The sequence below is a fragment of the Drosophila tropicalis genome, unplaced genomic scaffold, assembly GCF_018151085.1.
Source record: "Drosophila tropicalis isolate 14030-0801.00 unplaced genomic scaffold, ASM1815108v1 contig_878, whole genome shotgun sequence".
NCBI lineage: Eukaryota > Metazoa > Arthropoda > Insecta > Diptera > Drosophilidae > Drosophila > Drosophila tropicalis.
The window spans coordinates 13053655-13071153 of record NW_027173374.1 but is presented as its reverse complement, the minus strand read 5'-3'; the positions used below and the strand labels follow the sequence as shown (position 1 = coordinate 13071153).

General features: G+C 37.6%; 3 protein-coding genes across 3 annotated transcripts; 1 reads left to right on the top strand and 2 right to left on the bottom strand.

Annotated features, from left to right (window-relative positions):
• The first annotated feature begins 218 nt into the window (after positions 1–218).
• Positions 219–1367, top strand: LOC137583899 (hatching enzyme 1.2). Its single transcript, XM_068299085.1, has 2 exons — positions 219–1037; positions 1104–1367. The coding sequence occupies exons 1-2, from the start codon at positions 219–221 to the stop codon at positions 1365–1367; spliced, it is 1083 nt and encodes a 360-aa protein (XP_068155186.1).
• Positions 1368–1658: 291 nt separating this feature from the next.
• Positions 1659–3620, bottom strand: bb8 (big bubble 8). Its single transcript, XM_068300629.1, has 4 exons — positions 3124–3620; positions 2477–3069; positions 2005–2412; positions 1659–1945 (listed from the first exon to the last, which is right to left on the bottom strand). The coding sequence occupies exons 1-4, from the start codon at positions 3500–3502 to the stop codon at positions 1721–1723; spliced, it is 1605 nt and encodes a 534-aa protein (XP_068156730.1). The 5' UTR covers positions 3503–3620; the 3' UTR covers positions 1659–1720.
• An 11829-nt stretch (positions 3621–15449) lies between these two features.
• On the bottom strand, positions 15450–16328 carry LOC137585322 (calaxin-like). Its single transcript, XM_068301056.1, has 3 exons — positions 15911–16328; positions 15737–15844; positions 15450–15677 (listed from the first exon to the last, which is right to left on the bottom strand). Exons 1-3 carry the CDS (start codon positions 16268–16270, stop codon positions 15483–15485), a joined length of 663 nt encoding a protein of 220 aa, XP_068157157.1. The 5' UTR covers positions 16271–16328; the 3' UTR covers positions 15450–15482.
• Between the last annotated feature and the right edge of the window lie 1171 nt (positions 16329–17499).

The window sequence follows — 17499 nt, the reverse complement described above, 5'->3', positions numbered from 1 at the left end:
GATGACGATTCGGATGTCCCATTCGAAGGTTGCCGGCGAAATCATGTTTATGTACATAAGAACAACCGGCGTCTGATAAAAAAAGTAAAGTGGAAACCAAAAGACGGTCACGTCAACACCAACCATTGGCCGGAATTGGATATATAAGTTGCGCGAATTCAAATCTGCATCACAGTCCAACATTGGAAGCCAAAAAAAAGCAACTAATTAACCCCACCATGAGCCGCTTGCTTTTCTTCTTAGCTTTGGGTGTGAGCCTCAGCCAAGCAGTTCCTTTGGTCTCCTATGATGAAGACATAGACGACACAGAAGTCATTGAATTGCCTGAAAATGGCCTGGAAGGACCGCCGGGTGTCAACAAGGACATCATTGATCTAAGCTCGTATGGAAGTTCCTTATTCGGTAAGCCAGATCAAGAATTGACGGCCAATTTGGTGGCCAATTACAGTGCTGAAACAAATGAAATGAATCCCGAGGAGTTGGGCAGCTATCTGGAGGGTGACATTCTTGTCCCTCAAACGGACATTACCATGAAGAATGGCTTGACCACACAGTCCTCCCGTTGGCCCAAAGGTGTGGTGCCCTATGAGATCCGTGGCAATTTCAATTCCCGTGACATGGCTACCGTTCAGAATGCCATTGCCGAGTACCATAAGCGCACTTGTATACGATTCGTGCCACGCAGCACTGAGCGGGACTACATCTCCATTGTTAGCGGTAATTCGGGTTGCTGGTCCTCCGTGGGACGTGTGGGTGGCAAACAGGAAGTCAATCTTCAGTCGCCTGGTTGCCTTAGTCGTCCTGGCACTGCCATGCATGAGCTGATGCATGCCTTGGGCTTTTTGCACGAACAGAATCGCATGGAACGGGATGCCTATGTGGCCATTCAATTTCGAAACATTCAATCATCGGCTATGAATAACTTTGAGAAGGCAGCCAAGACTGAAGCTTTCGGTGTACCCTACGATTATGGCAGTGTGATGCACTATTCGAAGAATGCCTTCTCAACCAATGGACAGCCAACCATTGTGGCAATGGTGAGTATAATTAAATCCTTTACAAACCAGAAAGCCCATAGTTCAATTCATTTCCCATGATCACAGCAATCCAATGGAGCTGATAAAATGGGTCAACGTGTTGGCTTCTCAGACTTTGATGTGGAAAAGTTGAATCGCATGTACGATTGTGGTTATGTTGGTGGAAATCCACCCTCAGCTCCTGGTCCTGCTGCTCCTGCACCAGCTCCAGCACCTGCTGCTCCTGCTGGCAGCGGCAATCCCATCGTCGATAGCTTTCTGGGTGGTCTCATAAGCGGCCTAGGTCTAGGCGAAGAGGAGCATTCGAACAGCACCAAAACAAGTTCCTAGATCACAATTGCTCAAAGGATTCTAACTCGTTTCTACCTCATGCCGAATATGTCAATCTATTTAATTCATTATCCATCATCGTTTTAAGTTTAGAATGAATTTTCCTTTAAGTTTTAACTGAAAAGTAAACAAATCTTAGCAAACATTTGACGGGATTTATTTCTTTCAGTTTCTATCTGCCAAACCTTCTTGCCACTATACAATCCTTTAGATTAGATACATTTGATAAAAAGGAACTTATATTTATTAAATTTTATTCGTTTTCTGCAAATAATTCAGATTACTGGCGAAGACTTTAAAAGTATTAATATTTAAAATTTTTAGATTTTAAAAGACATAATTCCTCTAATTCTCTATTGTTGAGATATTCCAGAGCTTTCCAAAGCACGAAAGATTTTAAAAACTGACCAAATGTAAGTGGCGGTTCGCAGATCATTGCAAAGCTCAAATTTATTGGCCGTGATCTTAATACCCTCGGCAGCGGCTTCCATAACAGTTTGTAGGGCTGCATCCACTATGTCGGCCTCTTTGGTGCAGTCACGAATCTTCTTGAGACCAACATTGGGCTCGATGGAAGGCTATAAGCAAAGATTCAAGACTCTTCGACATTGACTCTCTGAGTGTTCGCTCAACTTACCACTGGAGATTCACCACAGCGAGTTAGAGACTCATTTATGGAGTTGATCACCTCGTGAATGAGCTGGGAGGTGGTCTTTGAGTTCATTTTGCCATATGATACATGATTGATATTTTTCAGATATTCAAAATAGGAGACTGTTACACCACCAGCATTGCAATAGAGATCGGGCACAATAAGGACACCTTTTTGAAGGAGAATCTTTTCGCCAGCCGGCGTGGTAGGACCATTGGCACCCTCCAGAATCATTTTGGCCTTTATGGATTCAGCATTTTCGCTGGTAATTACCTTTTGTGTAGCACAGGGCATCAGAATATCACACTCGGCTAATAATAGATCCTCTGTAGTCTCGCTGGCCTTCGGATAGCCCTTGATGGTCTTCTTTTCCTGCGTGAAGGCTAACAAATCCTATGGGGAAAAATCGAATAATTAGTTTTGAAATAGATGTCCGTAGGGTGAAATGCTTACTTACACTGATATCGATTCCATCCTGGTTGATCAGAGAAACATTGAACTCTTTGATGCCAATTACCTTGGCACCGGCATCATGGACATATTTGGCCGCAAATGAGCCAACATTGCCAAAACCCTGAACAATAATCTTTTTATCGTTCCAGCCAGTTTTCCATTGAAGCATATCCATCCATTCTTGGTCCTGAAGAAACATATCGCCTGCCTTCCACACACCACGCCCCGTGGCCGCATGTCGTCCATTGATGCCACCAATATGAACTGGTTTGCCCGTACAAATGGCCGCAGCATTGATATCCTTGTAGCCAAAGGTCTTCTGATATTGATCCACTATCCAGCTCATTTCACGTGGACCAGTATTCACATCTGGGGCCGGCACATCGATGCCTGGCCCAATCATATTCCTCTTCAGCAACTCCATGGTGTAGCGACGGGTAATGGTTTGCAGTTCACTGACTGAATAATTCTTGGGATCAATGCGAATACCTCCCTTGGAGCCACCATAGGGCAGATTGACACTGGCACACTTGAAGGTCATGAGTGTGGCCAAGGCCTTGACTTCAGAACTATCGACATCCATGGCATAGCGTATACCTTAAGCATATAGAATAATAAACTGGGCTATCTCCCCTGCTTAAGCACACTCACCTCCTTTCAGCGGCAGACGATTCCTTATATGATGCGATCGATAACCCGAGATTATTTCATAGGTGCCATTGCTTTTAATAATTGGAAAATTAACCTCAACCGATGTGGTTACACTACCCATCAGATTCAATATGGCACTAACTCGTGCCTTTTTCTCTTCGGGCTTCATGTATGTATATACATCCATATCCTTGATCAGTTCGCTTTCCATTATTTGCGCCGCCTTGTGATAGTAATAAAGGACCATGGATGAGAATTCCGGATTCTTGTCCGTTTCCACATTTTTCAAGTCCTCGGGCATCTTGTGTTCCAAGCATTTTGGCTGGAGCCATACCCGATTGTTTTGCTTAAGCAAGGCATTTCCAAAACTACGCAACATTTTTGGCAAAATTTTTAAAGTTTTGATAATAACTAAAAATATTACTATGTTTATTAAACGTATTTCCAAAGTTGTTTATTTCCAAATAGAATTTTCTATAATTATCTTATCCCAAAATTTGTTTGGCCAACTTTCATGTCCACTAGTTTTAATCAAAACGTATAGAAATAGTTAACATATACTTAAAGCCTGATATGTGTATTGGTTTTTGATTATACAAGCACTCAATTCTTTGTTTATTTAATAAATTTTTCTTTGAGCTTTCGTAATGGAAATGGCACAACAATTTATATGAAATCAAATATATATGTATACATATTACTTCCAATATTTGAATACAGGACAAGGAGATAGGTAAGAGAGAAAGAGAGAGAGAGAGAGTGAGAAAGCAAAAGAAGAAATCAAAAACAAGCAATAGCCAAGACAAAATTCCCAATGCTCGATTTCCCAATTGCATTAATCTTATTTCCTGAACAACAATCATTGGGCAGACATGCCCAGAAAGCTGTCCTGACTCTTGGACCAGAAGTATCGAAACAAGAACAAAAGGACTTTTCTTTTTTGTTTTTGGTGTTTTGTTGATTTTCTCCTCCTGTAGTAGCAAATAAATGCAAATACTAATATTATTACAGCAAATAAACATACAAAATTCCAATAGCAGCAGCTGTGATTCTGACAGTTTGTCTGTTTTCCTCTCACTAGATATGTGTAGACCATCAGCAGGACTGGTTTTGCCAAGGATTTGGTAAAAAGATAACAACATTTAATTTAGAATTGATGTTGTTTGTTGTTTATTCTTACCTTTCGTTCAGTCTATAGAATTTTCTTAAGACTAATTTGAAATGTTTAGATGTCCTTTACTGAATTTAATGAAATTTGTGATTCAATACAGAGTAGAAGCCACTTAATTTGCCAAAGTCCACTCCTGTTTGAAGGCAATGTTGGCCTCTTTTTGTTTGTTTACTCATTGACAGCCTGATGAATGAAATAAGCCAGACCAAAATTGAAATGATATCTCGTCGAGGCGGCAGAGCCACACTTATAATACAAATTATAAGACGAAGCAGTCATTTTATGCCTTGTTATTTTTCCAAGTCATATTTATTTAATTATTTATATGATTTTGTAATGTTGAAACAAATTGTAAATAAGTTGCTTGAGTCCTTTTATTTAACTCAAAAGTGAGTGCCGGCTTTTAAGGATAAAAATGTTTGCCTGAATTCATAAAACTTATCTGACAAATTGTGGACCTACTTTGAATGCCTTTCATTAACTAAAACTCTAACTAACTAAATTTCAACTAAATAGCCATCATAAAATATTCCATCAGCCCTCACATTTCTCACATTTCCTTGGTCATTTTTCCATCCATATCCATCATCCGTCTCATTTATATATACATAAGATCGACATCAGACGGCGTTGACATTTTAACTTTTGTGCTAAACTGTGAAATTGCTAAAAGGCTTTTCCTTTAACAATAACGCAAAAAAGAAAAAAAAATACATGAAACTAAATTTGTTGAAAAGGCAAAAACACACAAAAAACAAAATACAAAAAAAGAAAGGAAACGACGACCCGCATAAATGTTGGAAAAAAGTTAAGCTCTTGGTTTTTGCGGGTTTATTGGTGAGTTTCAAAAAGGATGTCGTTGTCCTTTGCTCTGCAGAGCGCTCAAATCGCAGGCGCAACTTTTGTTTTTGGAGTTTTTTGTTTTTTTTTTTGTTATAACTAGACATGTATATAAATTGAATCAAAACAAACTTATTTTGTTATGAAAATTGTTTAAAATTTTGATTTTTCTTGTTTTTTTGGTTGTGTTATTAGAGGCGGTTAAGTTCAATTTGTTGTTTTCATTGTTTTTAAGAGATTTCTGTATTTATTTTGTATTTAAAAAGTTGATTTATATTAATATATGGAATTTGTTTTTGGTTGGTTCGTTTTCTTACAAATTACAATTATTAAATATTAAAAATATTCTCAGTCTTAACTAAGAGAATTAAAAACATTCTAAAATTTGTTCAGAGATGTCTAGAGTTTCTATTCGAAATTCTTTTAACATGATGATTGAATATTGTAACAATTAATAACTTGTTTTGGTTTTAAGTATTTATTTTTAGTTTGTAGTAGTGGTTTAATTTTGTCTCTTATAGTTCCATAAACTAGTTTCATTCATTCTCTTTTAAATTCTAGCAAAGACCAACCTCAATTAAGCTTCCCCCCCTTAAAAAAGGGGCACAAAGTAACAATTGAAGTGGAACAGTGTAAGATTAGTAGTAAGAGGCAAAAGGGGAGAAAGAGACAACAACACAGAGAGAGTGAGAGAAAGAGAGAGAGAGACACAACTCAGAACTAGTCCCAGTGACAATTGTTTTTGTGACTAGGTCACCCAAAACCAAAATCATCTTCATTTTCAGTTGTCAGAGAGTGCAGAGCAGACGAAGCTAAAGCTAAATCCAAATCCAAACGAACGAGCCACTATGGGGGCTGGGTGAAAGATGATGATGGGTGGGCTTGGTGGGGTAGTGGGCTGGGGTCACTGGAGAGCCTGTCATTGCTACAGGCTGTGTTGGTCTCAGGTCCAAGTCCTTTTCTCTCCAACAGCAGCAGGCACACGACACGCGTTTGCTATCAAAACAATGAGGAATAATTAAAATTCGCCCTCAAACAATTTGTAAGCTTGGCGGAAGTTGGTAACGCAGCAGGAACATTGAAAGAGAGAGACGGAGCTAGCTAACGGAAGTAGATGGAGGTGGACTTGGACTCGTTGTATGTGTGTGTGTGGAGCACAACGGAACACGGACACATGCTCATAAATAAATTTATGTTTACTGAAGTATTGGGCGTGGTTGCCACGGCTCCCTGGTCTTCTCCACAGTTGCCCCATAAATTTCATGCTTGTTCTTATTGTTGTTGTTGTTGTTGTTGCCAACATATTCCGGACAGACTTGGCTCGTCTCGATTCCTACCGACTCGACGGTGATAGCGAAATGGTAGCTTTCTACGAACAACATTCAACATAGATGTAGAAAACACGCTTTTTGCAATTACAAGAAAATTCTATTTTATCATCCATTTTGGACTTTACATTGTTTGGCTATGAGTTATTTTTGACTTTCTTTCTCGCCCCTCTACCCTGCTTTTTCCTGCTTCATCTAAATCAATTTTCGGGCTAAACAACACAGTTGGAAATTAAATTTTCCTAGAAAAAGTAGACAAGAAATTTCTTAGAATTCAATGGGTGTTTGTGAATAGGATAATGTATTTACATTCCCATTCACTGAGGTGGCTAATTCTTCAGGGTTAGGGTTAGGTTCAGGGTCTTCTAAACTCCGAATTGTCCTTAAATATTCTCTGAAATAATGGCATCACTTTGGTCAATTTAACTTGTTCTTGATCAGTGCTATTTAGTCAAAGTTGATGGATTTCCACTACTTGAAAAGACTCATTGACATTGAGTTGATTTGAAATGAAAAGGTCAAAGCTTCTTCTAAATGCATTTCCATTACATTTTCATGGCATTTTCTTTTGCACTTTCTCCGCCAAAATTCATTAGCAACGTGACTGTAATTATGATTCTGCTGCAATTGTAGCCAGCTCTTTGGACAGAGTCCTAGCCCTTGTCGTGATGGCGCACATTCTGCGTTTAGTTGTTTGTCTGCGTCTTGATGGCGCCAAAATGTTGAAAATTTTATTATTGAAATTTTGTTTGCTTTTGTTGGCTTTCAGAGAGAGACAGAGGAGACAGAGGGGGAGAGTTGCGAAGTGGCGAGTGACATTTTCCCCTCTTTTCTTTTTTGTAATTAAATGCAGGCAAACTTCTTATACAAAAAACCAGGTCAAAGGCTATATTATGACCTTACGTATATATAGATACATATATCTAAAGGGTATATCAACTAAATTTTTGGAATATAATTTCTTGCCTTCTTTTTAGCACTTGTCAAAGATTTTCTTAAGTAACCTTTGCCAGCAAAAAAAAAAGCAAGAGATGGAAAAGTTTCCCAAGTTGCTAGCAGCTGCAGCTAATGGTTGAGTTTGCCAGGTCCGAAAAGGAAATTAATTAGTTCATTTGTTGACAAGGTAAAGATACAGTTTTTGGGAAAATAGTGTGAGTAAAATATCTAAATCTTTTATTGTCCTTCCCCTTGGGGGAGAGAAAAATCTACCTTTGTGTTTATAGATTATTATTTTACACAGTTTCTGTTTTAGCGTTTCTGTAAAGCACTTTAAACATTGTTGTTGTGTTTTTTTCCAACTTTGAAACGTGCCCAGATTATGCTATATTATCACCTGCAAATCTTTATTGGCAATCAAAACTTTTTAGCCCTCCCCTTGGCTAACACGCCTGTCCGCAATTCAATGGTTTGTAGTTGTATTTTTGTACTTTTAATAAATAAATAAAATAAACCAAAAATAAAACAAAATCGTAACAAAATCTGCGCATGCAGCCAAACTTTTAATTTTATTGGAAAACTTGAGTAAGTTTCTTTGTTTCTAGCACGAGCTTGTGGAGTTTGTTTTTTGCTATTTTTGAACTGAACAAGAGAACTATATATTCTATAAAAATTGTAAAGGTCGTTGTGTATTGAAAAAGTTGAGATCTCTTGTAATCGAGGCGGCTTAAGGTGTAATAGTTTTTTGTTGAATCATTGGGGAAGATAAAAACAAACAGAAAATAATGTGAAAATAATTACCAACCCTTAGAAAAGATATAAATTTCCAATGGATATTGATAAAACCTTCCAAAGAGTCTGTTGTTGTCGATTGGGGACAAGTTTTGGAGCTAACCGAGTTGGTTCAGGTTTTTCACTAATTGACGTTTCTCTGCTTAATTAGACTAGCAGAAAACGGAACTTCCGTTTGGGATGTTTTTCTCTGCATTCCAGGAACATATTTCCCGGCACCAATTGCATTTAGTTTGGTATTGGCGTGTTGTTGCATTTGCGTTTGCGTTTGCATTGGCATTAAACTGCAAATCCGCAGTTGGAGCAATTGTCGCATGTAATGCTGATGTCGACATTTTCCAGCTACTGCCATGGCAACATTGGTGCGGACTCCACTTGGTGTGGCCTCCTCCTGTTTTCGACACACACACACAGGCACACTGGCACACTCAAATAGACAGAAAACGAGCGACACCTTCTGTGGCTACAAGGCTCCATCGATAGATTGTAACCCCCATCCCTCTGCCACATTGGGGTAAGCTCCTTGTTTCCACAATTTTCACAGGCAGCAGACAACAGAACGAAGCAACTGCACTTAAACGTTGCATCTCATGCGATCGGCAGCCGCTGCTGTTGCTCTTGTTGCTGCTTCGGTAGCTGCTGCTGCTGCTTGTTGTGTATTTTTGCATTGGCATTGCAATTGCCAGGCGAAACAACAACAACAAAAATAGCAGCAACATCAGGGGCAACATCTAAGGCAGCAACAACCATAAAATCCTTTGCAATCAGATGCATGCAGCAAACACTTTGGTTCACGTTACTACTACAACAAAAAGCAAAATACACTGAAAGAAATCATTCAAAGATAAATAAAAACAAATTGTTACCATATTATGTATGAATTTTATAAGATTTGATAAAGCGATACGAACTGTAAACGATAAATTTCAAATTCAGTCCCAGATCCAATTTGTTCCCTCTTGATATTCTGATTTTTGTACATACTTCTTCAACTTGGCGTCGTTATGTCTTTTATACTAGTGTACGCATCTATAGACATTGTAAAATTGTTTCTTTTTGTTGTTGTTGTTGTTTACTTAACTTCAATAAGCAGAAAGTGTCCTGAGGAGCTTCTGTAGGAAAAGACCACATATACTCATCAGAGTTTGCTCCTGTCCTCTGCTATAGATTGGCAAATTCTCCTCTTTCTCAATGCTGCTATCGTCCTGTTTGTCCTGTTTACTAAAACACACACACACACACACACACACACATATACAGAGAGCGACACACTCACACAAACCAATTTCCTAATACTCACAATTGGCTTTTGTGCAATTTACAGTTTTCTTCGTACTTAAAAATAATTTGCAATTTCAAGTGCAGCATTTTGTGTTGCATTTTCAATAACTGCAAGAAATTGACCCAATGAAAGAGTGCGAAAATATTAGAGAGAGGGACGCACAGCAAAAAAGAGTGATGGAAAATTCATGTGTGAGTTTAATAAGACCACAAATGAAGTTGAAAAGTGTTTAAAATGAAGTAAAAATATAAATTCGACTATTAAAAAAAAACATAGCATACATTTTTGGGCACTCTGCAACCTATTGATATTTAATTTCATATTCACTCTGCTTGGATTAAGAAGAAACTAAAACCATTGATTTTCAACGTGCAACCCTAAAAAGTCGAATTATCGACAAATTGTTAAGCCGCCTTCCCACTGAAATCCCGGACAACAACAACAACAACAACAACAACTACGGACAAACGGATATGGAATAAAAATTGTACCCCAAAAAAAGGGAAACTCAAACTTTTTGAATATCATGCAGCATGAAAGGAAAGGAGTGGGAAAAAAACTGACCAAATCCGTTACAGACAAACTGCAGTTTGTTGCAGAAATGTCGCAAACACCAAGTGTCATTCCTGGGGCATTGTTACTTGGATGAGGGAAAGAGAAAAAGAGAGGGAGAGAGAGAAACAGAGAGAGCTGCTTTTCAATGTCGTTCCCTTTCAGAGAATATGTGTGGAAATATTTTCGCGCTTTTTGCTACGAAAAATGTCGCAACACATCCGGCTTGCCACATGCACTTTTTGGCACACAAAAAAGGTTGATACGAAAGGTTAAACCATAAGAGGGTAGATTACAAGCTTCGAAATTCCGTTTGCTTTATTTATATAGACACCCCATACACATACATATATACATACTCGTATATTAAACATATTTGTATGTCAAATGGGAGCAGCTTAGGCATAACATTGCATAGCTCGGGCAAGTGAACGTGATGTGGCGAGTGCAATTAAAAAGCAAATTGCTTGGCATTCTTTGTATTTTATTGCCATACATATGCAGCTGGGGAGAAATGCCTGGTCTGGTGTAATTATTATTTGACAAGCATTTTAACGATACCAGCGACCAGTTGAAAATGCAATTAGACCATCTTTGGCAGGTCAGAAAATACAAGAGAACAGCAAGACAGAGACGAACCGCACCGAAGCCCGGACAATTTTCGCGGTGGAACACAAAAGAGAGAACGTTAGAAGGCGAGAGAGGGGCAAATAAAAACCTTTTCTCTCTCGAATCATTTGCAGTGGCAATTATAATTTCAATTTTACGATTTTTCAAGTGCTACCATTTTTGTTTCCTTTCTCATTCTCTCCCCCTGCTCGCTGTATGTGTGTCTCTTCTTTTCTGTTTTCCCCTTGTTTATGCGAGCTGTGTGCTCTGAAGTGCTTAGTTTTAATTCTAGAGCGAGAAACAATGAAAAACCAAGAAAGTAGAGCATTGAATGCATTGCCAGCAGCAACAAACTCATACTCATTGTGTCTAGAAGTGTCTATGTGTGTGTGTGTGTGCAAGTGTGCATGTGTGTGGCTATCAAATTACTTACTTCTTATGAGTGGCAAATACTGAAGTATTTACTTAATTAGTGGTTAGTTCTTTTCAAAGTTAATGTTTTACTTGAATGGCTTGGGTTTCTCGCATAGAACATAGAGTTTGAACTTAAGAAGAAATTTCAATGGTAAAAGGCAGTTTATAATTACCTTAATCAACAGTAGTTACTTGGCTGGTCTACCTCAAGTACAAACTAAGAACTTTCGAAAAAGTTTAAGACAGACTCAAAGTTCTAGAGCCCAAGCGATATACTTATATTTGGTATTAGTCCTTTATAGACAAATAACAAAGTTAAAAAATTTAGTTAACTTTTCAATGCATTAAGCCACTAAGCAAACGGAATTTTTTTCTCTTTTAGCTCATTTCTCACATTGAATGACATTTTGCATTTTTTTTCATCTCTTTGAGGTTGTGCCGCGTTTGAATACAAAAACCAGGATAATCAAAAGGACTTCACGTGCCTGAAATGGATTCCGTTTCCGCTTCTATACCAAACTGATTTGATTTCCAACCAATCCACTTTTAGACAGAACAAAACAAAACAAAAAAAGGAGAAGAAAGCGAAATAAAAAAAGCATTTACATTCGTGTACTCGTGCTGTGCTCGTTAACAAGAGATACATATGTATCGTTATTCAATGGCTTTTGTATTTTCACTGCCTGTGTGTGTTTGTGTGTGAGTGTCTCTGTGAGTTCTCTGTGCTGTGTGTCCGTGCCTCGTTTTTTGCTTGGTTAGATTTAAATGCCGAAATTTCAATGCCGCACACATCACGTTGCCAGCAGCACCACCAAATCCTCACACACACACACAAAAACACACCCCATATACAGACACACACACACCCATATGTACACCCATACAGAGAAAAGTGTAATCACTTGTACTTAATATGCAGATGATGACAATGTGACAATCAAAACGATTCCAGGTCGCTTGAGAGAAATCTCAATAGATGTAAATATTGCACACATTTCATTCCTTGTATCCTTTTCTCCATTGATATAACAACAGGAATTCCCAGCTCCCATTTCTTCAACATCTCCAACTCATCCCACCTCTCTCGGTGTATGCTCTTAAGGAGGATGAGACGACGACGATGATGATGATTATTATTATTGTTATCATTGTTATCGTTAGATGTTATGCGCGGATATCCTTTTCGTTTTTGGTTTTTTTTTTTTTTTATTTTGTTACACAGATTTTCCTTTCATTTCAGGCATAAAGGCATTAGGGATTTTTTAGTAGGTACTTTTTCAATGGCTTCTCCCCAAAAAAAAAAAAAAAAAAACACATGGCAATTTGTTGCCGTTAAAATGAATTTCAATACGTTATTTCTGCAATGAAATGAAAATGATCGAATTTCTGGGAAAGTTTCTATTACCGCAGTAATCTCAATTATCTCTATGGTAATTTTTATATTATTTTTACATTATTAAAGGGAGAAAGAACATAAAAAAGCATCACACAAGATATTACAATAATTTGAAACAAGTCGAGAGTTTCAAATAAAATCTTTCTTGGAATTATTGCTCGATCTCATAGTTGAAGCAGTGGTCTTTCAAATATTTATAAGGATCATTAGATCTTAAAATATAAGTAAGGAATTCCATTTTTGGCTTAGAAGCTTAAAATTATAAGAAATAAGGAAGTAGAAGAATATATGCATATAGAGGTCCAATTATTATATTACATATTAAACTCGAAGTTCATCACGCAGTGTGGAATTTGAAATCTCTTTTCATTGTTGGCTTCTGTGTTTGGTTTATTCCAATTCCAATTTGGATCGCAATATGCAGGCAATTTAAAGAAGAATACACGGAACCAAAAGTTTCCTGGTCTTAACCACATGACAACATGGCATTTCACAATTTGCGGCGTTTCCACTTTTCAATGCAGAAGGAAAACGTAATGCCTGTAGTGAGTGTGTGTGTGTCAGTGTGTGTAAATACATTTTCAGCAACTCAAAACTGTTGAAACACTTAACAAATTTTCTCTGTGCGGTTTCTGTGGCTCAAAAAGCAAAGTTCTTGTCATGGATGGGAATGAAAGGAAATAAATTCGTTTGCGTGCAACAGAGCGTATGAGTAACAAAAATATAAGCCAGCGAGGTTTTTCATTTTTTGTATTGGCCGTTTTTTCTTCTTATACTGAAAGATGTCAGAAATCGGATTGGCCATCGAATGGCGGCGACCCAGTCAATGACGTGGCTAGTTGTCCGCTGGGCATTAAAAGTTGAACGCGTGACTTTCGCATTGCCAGACGACAAGGGCCAAAATGGGGGCAGAAACATGAAAAGTGACCACGTCACGGACTTGACCCTTTGCTAGGCTAGGCCTCAACCATATGCCAACAGAAAAAAGGGGTCTCTCTCTCCCTCTCTGTCGCACTGGCTGTTGTCCTTTTATTCTTATTTTGCTTTTGCTATTTGTGTATTCCTTGCGCGAGACGTCTCTCCTGTTGCATTGACTGTTAAAAAAAATGTCGACGTTTTAACTGAGTTGCTGGAATTCATTTTTTTTTCTTTTCATTGTTAACTTGCCCCTTTAGCGGACTGCTATGTTTGTTTTCCAGGCTTTTTCCTCGCATTTATGTTATGTTGTCATACACACACACACAAACACACAAATAAATGAAAGAAAAACATACACACACTAACACACTGATAGTCAGTGCTGCAGGGCATTTCTGTATCCTTTTGCATTCGTCAGTCCATTTATCGCCTGCAGAATGTGTTTTCCCTCTTTTTTTTTCATTTTCCTACAGTAAATCTTGTTGCACTCGCAGCATGTTGGCATTTTATGTAGTCACACAGTGCATTAACACTTGGTTAAATGCAAATTGTGCATTTTCCAAATGGCCAAACGAAATTAACACACAATTGGTGAAGGAAAAAATTATATATATCAATTAGCTTAATACTGATGCATTTGTCACACATTCGAATCATTTAAATACATAGAAAACACTTCGACACAATTAATGAATAAGCGAAAATGTTTTAGGGATAGTCTATGTACGCCTAAAAGCAAAAGATTTAAATGTTTCAAGGAGAGTTTTGAAAAATAAGCTCGATTACAATTGGTGAGATCGGGGCTGAAGTGAGACAGTCGGAACTTTTTAACTGATTCTTACCCCAATACTGGGGCAATTCGTGACACATGGGGAAGTTATCCTTCTTGTGCTCTGTTTGATGTGTTGACAAAATATGTTTCTAGAAACTTGAACGTTTTGGCATTACAAAATAAAGAGAACAACCTCTTTATCTAATGGACGCAAGAAAACAAAAGTGACTCCTACTAGCCTCACTTCCTTTATCATATATGTATTCCATGGGTCAAGCCTTGTAGAATTGGAATCTGACAAACAAGTTTAGAATTAAAATGAAATTCATAATTAAAGTGTTTTGCTTTAGGTGAGAGATAAGATAGTTTAACTAAAAATCAACAAAATATCTGCATGTATTTACACTTGTGTGTATGTGGTAAATGCATTTACGTATGTACATATATACATACTTACACATATGTGAATCCCATGTAACATATAATTTGGGCAATTTAATTAGAAAATTTCATGTTGGCTTCGCAAACAAAAGTGTGGGAATAAAATGGATGGGATGAAAATGTATGCCCGCATATGTGACGGGATGGGGTAAAGATGGCTAAAAGGATACAAGCAAAGCGGCAGAGAGAAAGAGGAATAGGAAATTTAATTGCTTTACAAAGCCGCAAAATAAATGCTTTGCCGTCAACAAACAAGGAGTAGAAACAACATGAGCAGCAGCAACAACAAGTTTTTGCCTAGGGCCTAGGGATTGTATATCCTTACTTACTAGCCAAGAAGAAGGAGTTAAACACGAACAACAACAAAAACAACACAAACTGGCAACACACAAAAACGACACAGACAATTACATTCGCACAGATTTGCAGCAACATCAGCAGCAGAAAAAAAATACCAACAATAAAAGGAAGAATGAGGACTGAAAGTGAAACAAAACATAATGCCAGAAGATACAGGACCCGCAGCAGCAGCCGCCGCCGCCACTCGAAAGGCAATTTCAACTTTTGTGTGTACTTAATAGAAAATTACTTCATTGTAAAGCTTTGCTCAACTTACAGCGAAATCCTTGTAAGCGCCTATTTTCAACACTTGCGACTCTTTTGTGTAAGTGGGCTAAGCAGCATATGTTGTTCCCCATACTCCCCGCACCCTTTCTTCACCCTCCTTTCCACTCTCTCTCGGTCGCTCTTTCGTTGTTGAGCATAAAATTAGCCGTTGGCATTAAAATTAATAAACTCAACCGTAAAAATGTTAACAACATGGCACAAAAACCAACTGAAAATAAACAATTAAAACCAAAGAAATGCAACCAAAGTTTCGTTTTTACATTGTTAGCATTTAATGCCTCTCAATCATCACTTCTAAACTTTGACTCTATATTGGTACATAAAGCTACTAAGGCAAGATCATTATCATCGGGAAATACTTGTCCCAAGAATTCGATTAAGGGTGGCTGGTTCTGTACAACTTCTGCATATTCACTATAAGATATAATGCCATCCTTGTCCAAATCAAACTTATTAAAAACAAACTCTACCATGTCCTGCAGGGTATACGATCATTGCCAATTAAAATAAAGAGGAAGAGATCATAGTTACATACCGCTCTTAATTCAATGACTTCATCGTCATCGTCACCTTCGAAAAATTTTTCCACAGCCAAGCAAACAGCCTCACGATTCAATGTGGCTGTTCCTGAATACGTATACACCTAGAATATATAAACAAATCGTCTGGTTTGTTGAACACAAAACATATCTCTCCCTAAATGACTCACATTATAGGCAAATTTAGACCGAATTTTCGTGTCCTTGGAGAGGAAAACCGAAAATAATTGCATCCAGGCTTCTGGACGCACGAAACGAACATCGTTTGTGATACACAACAAAACACGATCGATAATCGACATATCACAAATGCGGAATAGCACCAAGAATAGCTCATAGAATTGCTTTTTGGTCATCTTTTTCGCTGTGGGACCATTGAATTTGACAAATTTATAATAGACTACCAGAAGGCCAAGAACTTCATTATAATTAAAATCTGTTGATGTGGAAAAGTGTTTGATTAGGCTACCATAGGCTGTTAGAAACTTGGTATTGGCCATATCATCCATACTACAGTCAATTCGATTCATTTTGGCAAATTTGTTTACTAAAGCTTTTTTTTTGGTTTTTTTTTTGGTTTTTTTTTGTTTTTTTTAGTTTTTTTTTTAGTTTTTTTTTTAGTTTTTGTTTTGCTATTTTTTTGTTTTTTCTTTAGTTTTTGTTTTGTGTAAGTTTTTTGTTTTTTTTTGTTCACTGAAATTTGTATTTGACTGAAATTCAATGTAAAGCCTACTTACTTCAGCAATTTAAAAGCCATAACAAAACAACAAGAAAATTTTACAAAATAAAATGAAACATAAAAATTACATCATCTTGAGCACATGTGAGAAACGCGAATATAATAATCCAAACAAAAGTGCCGAGCTGGGTGTTAAGACCTTTCAAGCGGAAAGAATACACACGCCGAACACCCATCCACCCACACACACACACACATTCCATTACACACACTCCCAGTCAAAACGAAAGGGGAGGAAAACTCACAAGATCCTTAATGTTGACAACCCCTCCAAAGAGAAAAGAAAATAAAAAGAAATATCAAAGAAGTTAAATTCGGCTATGCCGAAGTTTATATACCCTTGCAGTCCTTGACAATAATAATTTCACATGTTCAAAATTTCTTTTCTGCAACTCAATTCATTAATATACAAACAAAACAATTTTACTCTTCATACTATGTACAATTTGTTCTTCTTCTTCCCTCATTCCCTAAGCAAAGCAACGCACGCATACACATACAGTTTATGTAGCGTTGCGTCTGTGTGTGTATGCATGTGCTCTGTTAACAGATGGTGACGTAGTAGGCAGCAAGCAGAGCTGCCGGCAGCGATTGAACCGATTTATATAGACTGTAACTTGTGTTCTATTTATCCGATCAGGGTCAAATTTTGGGATCTGAGATTTTATATCAAATTCTATTATATTGGTAAATTTCATGGGGATACTCCAATTTTTGCAAAAATTTTTGTTCCAGAGCTATATGATATAGTAGTCCGATCCCAAAGATTTTCATACTTTATCTCACCCGGGTAAAAAAAAAGCTCACAAAAAAAATTTCATCCCGATAGCTCTTAAGATGGCTGAGTAAAACGCGTACGCACCGACGGACAGACGGACAGACGGACAGACGGACATGGCTATATCGACTTAGCTTCTCATGCTGATCAAGAATATATATACTTTATGGGGTCGGAAACGTCTCCTTCTGTGCGTTACAAACATCTGACCAATTTTATAATACCCTCTGCAAGGGTATAAA